This window comes from Megalobrama amblycephala, linkage group LG3, assembly GCF_018812025.1.
Source record: "Megalobrama amblycephala isolate DHTTF-2021 linkage group LG3, ASM1881202v1, whole genome shotgun sequence".
Taxonomy (NCBI): Eukaryota; Metazoa; Chordata; class Actinopteri; order Cypriniformes; family Xenocyprididae; genus Megalobrama; species Megalobrama amblycephala.
This window is the reverse complement of record NC_063046.1, coordinates 7,388,167-7,393,564: the sequence shown is the minus strand read 5'-3', so window position 1 is coordinate 7,393,564 and position 5,398 is coordinate 7,388,167. Positions and strand designations below refer to the sequence as shown.

Below are 5,398 nucleotides of genomic sequence, written 5' to 3'. Positions count from 1 at the left end.
AAAGAATAAAAAAAGGGGTGAATATTAACAAAAAAGCCCCTGACTCACATTCTCAGGTTTGGGGGCAGTTAATATTAGCATACCTATTGTTCCTCAGGAGTGAGGTGACAAAGAAAGTGCTTCTCGTTTCAATGCCCCTGAATTGGTTTAAAATTTTCTTTGTGTAAAAAGAAGCAGATTTCCCTGCCCCCACCCCGTCTTCCCGCTCGGGCCACAAAAGGCGCATTTGCCTGTAGATGCTTTGGGATCCATTGGGAGATCACCAATAAGCACTTCCATCATGCTCTTTAACATACCGGCCGACGACAGAGTGCTTGAGAGTATTGTTGATAGCTAACTGGCCATTAACTGCGTCTATGCCAATATTTGTGGATGGGATGAAATATTGATTAGGCATCTACTCACATGCACTTGTAAATAAATTGATATGGAATTGTGAAGAAAATGCATGTTTGTTTGGCTCATTTTAACAGGATAATAATAGAGGATTATGAAACTTGTTTTTGCACTGAGGACACCAGGACTGTATATCTGGCATTATTATTACATTTCCTAATTTTATATTTTTCAGCCAAATATTACTGACTGAGGTGTATACATGAGGACGTCTCAAGGAAATTAGATGATTTAACACAATCACTTGAAATTTTCTTGTGAGGCAGGAGGGGAGGAGAGGCTGGTGTCATTTGGACCGAGACTTTGCGTGTTTTGAATAAATGCATGAAATTATACAAATCTGGCGGTTCACTTTATAAGCACGCTGTAACCGAAATGTGAATGAATGCTTATTTCAGAGAGAGAGAGAGAGAGAGAGGGCGTGCAGTAGACAAAGAGAGTACATGCCTTGGCATGTTGTCCTTCATTGAGGCTTTGGAAAAGCACATGTAAAGGTCACTTGGAGAAAAATAAAAAAATTAAATAATTATAGATTGTTTTGAACTTTTTATTTGGGGATTGACTAATAATTAAGGTTTTGTTTACATTTGTCTGGCTCCCAATAATTGCTGTGTATTTATTGACACCTATCAGCCCGGATAGTAGCCATGCACACATTATGACAATGGATATTGCTTGGTTAGCCTGATTTATGCTTTTTAAAGTGACATAAGCACTGTCTGGAAATAAAGATGTTGTTATTATTGACCCAGTCAATTGCACAACATGGCTGGACATGTGATGACAACACATGATGGCACATATGTAGAACAAAAGATTAGTGTACATCATATTAATGATATTTCTCAAAAGTGCGGTTCAAAACTTTTTTAAGTTATGAGGCTAAAAATGATGCAGACTTAATGTTAGCATTATCTCCTTAAAGCCATAGTTCACCCAAAAATGATTTACTCACCCTCAAGCCATCCTAGGTGTATATGACTATCTTCTTTCAGACAAACACAATCGTAGATATATTTAAAAAATATCCTTAGTCCTCCAAGGTTTATAATAAATATTTAAAACGTCAAATAACTAGCTTCCGGTGGACGACCGTACCTATTTAACCTCGGAGGACTTTTTAAATATAGGCTATGTCCGATTGTGTTCGTCTGAAAGAAGATAGTCACATGCAAGGTGAGTAAATCATTTTTAGGTAAACTGTGTTAAAAGTGCTGTTATTTGACTCAATTCGGTGCGTTTTTTCACCTGAAAGACCTCACAGAAGACAAAATGATGTATAGACACCTCAGTTATGTAAAACCAACATCTCTTTATTAATGTACGCTTTAACCACACTGCTGGGTGAAGTATTATGAAAACGAGAAAGTTAAACAATAACTGTAATTCACATAAAATGTGTTATGTTGCTATTTTATAAGACCACAAAAGAAAAGGGCGGACCGCGACGAGCCGTGGCTGAACTCGGTCACCCCCCCTCTCTCCTTCATCCAGAATCCGTCCAATCAGCGCGGCGTATGCAAATCACAACCCAGCGCCGCACCGTCCCTGCCCCGTCCGACCGGGGTGACGTCATGCGCACATATTCTCCGGTAGTGCCGCGTCTGGCTGCAGCGAGTCAGACAGCGAACAGAAACGAGCTGCAAGGGAGGGGTGCGCACTCGAAGGGGAATATCGCCACCGCCGGCATTCCAGTCTCCTGGAATAACGCTTATTCCACGCTTCGGGATTGCACTGATTTTTTTATTACTATTGTTTGGACACAAGGAAGAAGGACGCGCATTGAATCCGCACCCGTGGAGCTTTTTAAACCAGCCGTTCCCAGCTCAATCCCACCCTCCTCCTGTAAGTTTTCCCCTCTTTGTTTCCAGACCCATCCAAGATGCCTAGTTCGCTGTTCGCCGACATGGAGCGGAGCGGCAGCGGCGGGCAGGGGGACGCCCTGGATGACCAAAGAGCCCTACAGATCGCGCTGGACCAGCTCTCCCTGCTCGGACTGGATAACGATGAAAATCCTCTGTATGACAACGAGCCCAGGAAAAAGAGCGTGAACATGACCGAATGCGTCCCCGTTCCCAGTTCCGAGCATGTTGCCGAAATTGTCGGCAGGCAAGGTAATCATTATCGTCTTCATCTTGAAGTTGCATGTGTTGTCATTTGCATGCATGATATATAGGGAATGTAGGTTATAGCCTATTTTCAACTGCACTGCCCTCCTTATGTCCGACCAAACAAAAGCAAGGGAGCGCTGACACAAGCCAAGCATATCTACCTTTAATGTGTCATCTCGTTTATACACACACAAATTCCTGTATATCTCTAGGCTGAAGTGCCATTTTCTTGCTCTCTTTGTCTCAATGGACTTTGTTTGTTTACACTCCCTATGTAGCCAGTTGGGAATAGACTTCCTTAACCAGGAAACACTATTATATAGCCAAGATGTAGGCGACAACATGTTATCTGAGAGGTACGAAGGGACAAGGCAAGTTGTTGACAGTATGATTAGAGGGTCAGACTCTCTGGAAAATCCTGAATTCAGCATGCATTTTTTTCCCCCTGTGCTATTTTTGACCCTGTATGTCAAGTAGCCGAGCATGTGGTTTGAATTTATGCCGCACCAAGAAAAAAAAAAAAAAAAAAAAAAAGGGGGGGACTGAAATTGTTTGTTGTCCCCCTACCTAGACTATGTGCTTGCATCTTTGTGTTTTGTGCTTTGTCTTATTTTTGTTTTTTTGACTTGTAGGTTGCAAAATTAAAGCCCTGCGAGCAAAGACCAATACGTATATCAAAACTCCGGTGCGGGGAGAGGAGCCGGTCTTTGTTGTGACAGGCAGGCGAGAGGATGTAGCCATGGCGCGGAGGGAGATCATCTCGGCGGCCGAGCACTTCTCGATGATCCGAGCCTCGCGGAACAAAAACAGCAGCCTGAACGGTAACGCCACAGTGCCCGGCCCGCCCAACCTACCCGGCCAGACCACCATTCAGGTGCGGGTGCCCTATCGGGTGGTGGGTCTGGTGGTCGGACCCAAGGGGGCCACTATCAAGCGCATCCAGCAGCAGACCCACACCTACATCGTCACGCCCAGCCGGGACAAAGAGCCCGTGTTCGAGGTGACGGGCATGCCTGAGAACGTGGACCGGGCCAGGGAGGAGATCGAAGCACACATCGCCATGCGCACCGGCGGCCTCATCGAGTTCACCGACGAGAACGACTTCCACGCCAACGGCACCGACGTGGGATTCGACCTGCACGGGAACGCCAGCCTGTGGAGCAAGCCCAGCTCCAGCGTCACGCCCACCTCCGGTCGCAAGCCTTTCTCCAACTACCGCAACGACAGCTCCAGCTCTCTGGGGAGTGCCTCTACCGACTCGTACTTTGGCGGCGGCGGCGGCGGAGGAGGAGGCGGCAACAACAGCAGCTCCCGGCTGGCCGATTACAGCCCGCCCAGCCCCGCCCTCAGCTACACTGCCTCCAGCAACGGCAACAACAACAACAACAACATCAACATGAACGCCAACGGCAATGGATTTGTCTACGGCGGCGAGGTGATCTCGCCCGATTGCACCGAGCTGAGCTTCGAGTCGTCGCCGGGATTCGACCCCACTCCGGCGCCGCCGGGCCTGATGTGGTCGCAGTACGAGCGCGCCACCAACGGCACCTCCCCGCCTTTTCCCACCAATGCTTCCACGAATGCCAACGGGCTGCGCCGGGCCAACAACGGCAGCCAGCCCAGGTTGTCCCCGCCCCTGCACCAAGCCAACGGCGTGGCGGAGCACCCGCTGGCGCGCCGGGTGCGCAGCGACCCGGGCGGCGGCACCCTCAGCTTCCCCGGCTACTCCCCGGCGCTTCCGGGATCCCATCACCCCGACTCCTCCATCTCCTCGTCCTCCTCGTCGTCCTCGTCCTCCTCGTCCGGGACGAGCCGCAAGGGCAGTCGGGACTGCTCCGTGTGCTTCGAGAGCGAGGTGATCGCGGCCCTGGTGCCCTGCGGCCACAACCTGTTCTGCATGGAGTGCGCCAACCGCATCTGCGAGAGGAACGAGCCCAAATGCCCCGTCTGCCATGCTGCAGTTACTCAGGCTATACGTATATTTTCCTAAACCCTGGCGACGTACGCGTGTATGTGTGTGTATGTGTGTGTATATATATACATATACGTGTGAGCTGCAGTATCCAAAAAGGGACGGTGTAATTGTTCATAATGTACTGTAGCTCGGGACGAATATTTTCAACATCTAATGCATGTTTTAAATATTAAAGCCTAGTAATCAGTAGTTTTAGTCAACTGTACACAAACGTCAATGAAGTAAGGACAGCCCGAGGTACCTTTTTTAGTCAGTTTGTCGACTGTTAGCATAAACGATTGCGCTGATCGAATGTACTGGTAGCAGACCTCGAGGTTGTTGGGGAATCTGGACGGCTTCCTGTCTGACAGACGCACAGAGACTTGCAGCGGTGGTGGAGATACTGCAGCTTATTGGATGGAACTCGTTTGAGGGAGAACAGCAACATATCCTACGCATATATATATATATATATATATGTGTGTATATATATATGTGTGTATAGATCAACCAGAAATTCCACAAGTTTTAAATATTCATGACATTAATACAGATTGAAGTATTTTATTCTTTTTTGACTTGAAAGATTATATTTCGTATTGCAAAGATGATGTTTACAGATATTTTAATTTAAGTTCAGTGAACTTTTTTGTAGCTGGGTTCAAATATCTTTTTATTTTTTAGTATGGCCTTACGGCAACGAACACTGTATTATTTTAATATCACTCGTGTGAAATGCGGATGGCGATTCAGACCACGAAATGTGTATTTGCATCGAGCAGTATTCTGTTGGGTCGGAGGGTTTCTAGGTTCAGCAAAAAATGTCTTTTGAATCCGTTTCACCCAGCATATTTTCTATTCAGTAATATAAAGCATATTTTATTCTATATTATTACGAAATGTCGAAATGTATAAAACTTAGTACGTTCAGACGAAA

The 5,398-nt window shown here is 46.6% G+C and overlaps 1 protein-coding gene across 1 annotated transcript in view; it reads left to right on the top strand.

Moving 5' to 3' along the window:
* The first annotated feature begins 1,954 nt into the window (after nt 1-1,954).
* The window catches only part of mex3b (mex-3 RNA binding family member B), a 3,839-nt gene continuing 395 nt past the window's right edge, over nt 1,955-5,398 (top strand). The window contains exons 1-2 of the mRNA XM_048183669.1: nt 1,955-2,510; nt 3,140-5,398. The exon at nt 3,140-5,398 is cut by the window's right edge and continues 395 nt beyond it. Of these exons, the coding sequence (XP_048039626.1) occupies nt 2,279-2,510; nt 3,140-4,497 (1,590 nt within the window). The 5' untranslated portion in view covers nt 1,955-2,278 and the 3' untranslated portion in view covers nt 4,498-5,398. The remainder of the gene's footprint in view (nt 2,511-3,139) is intronic.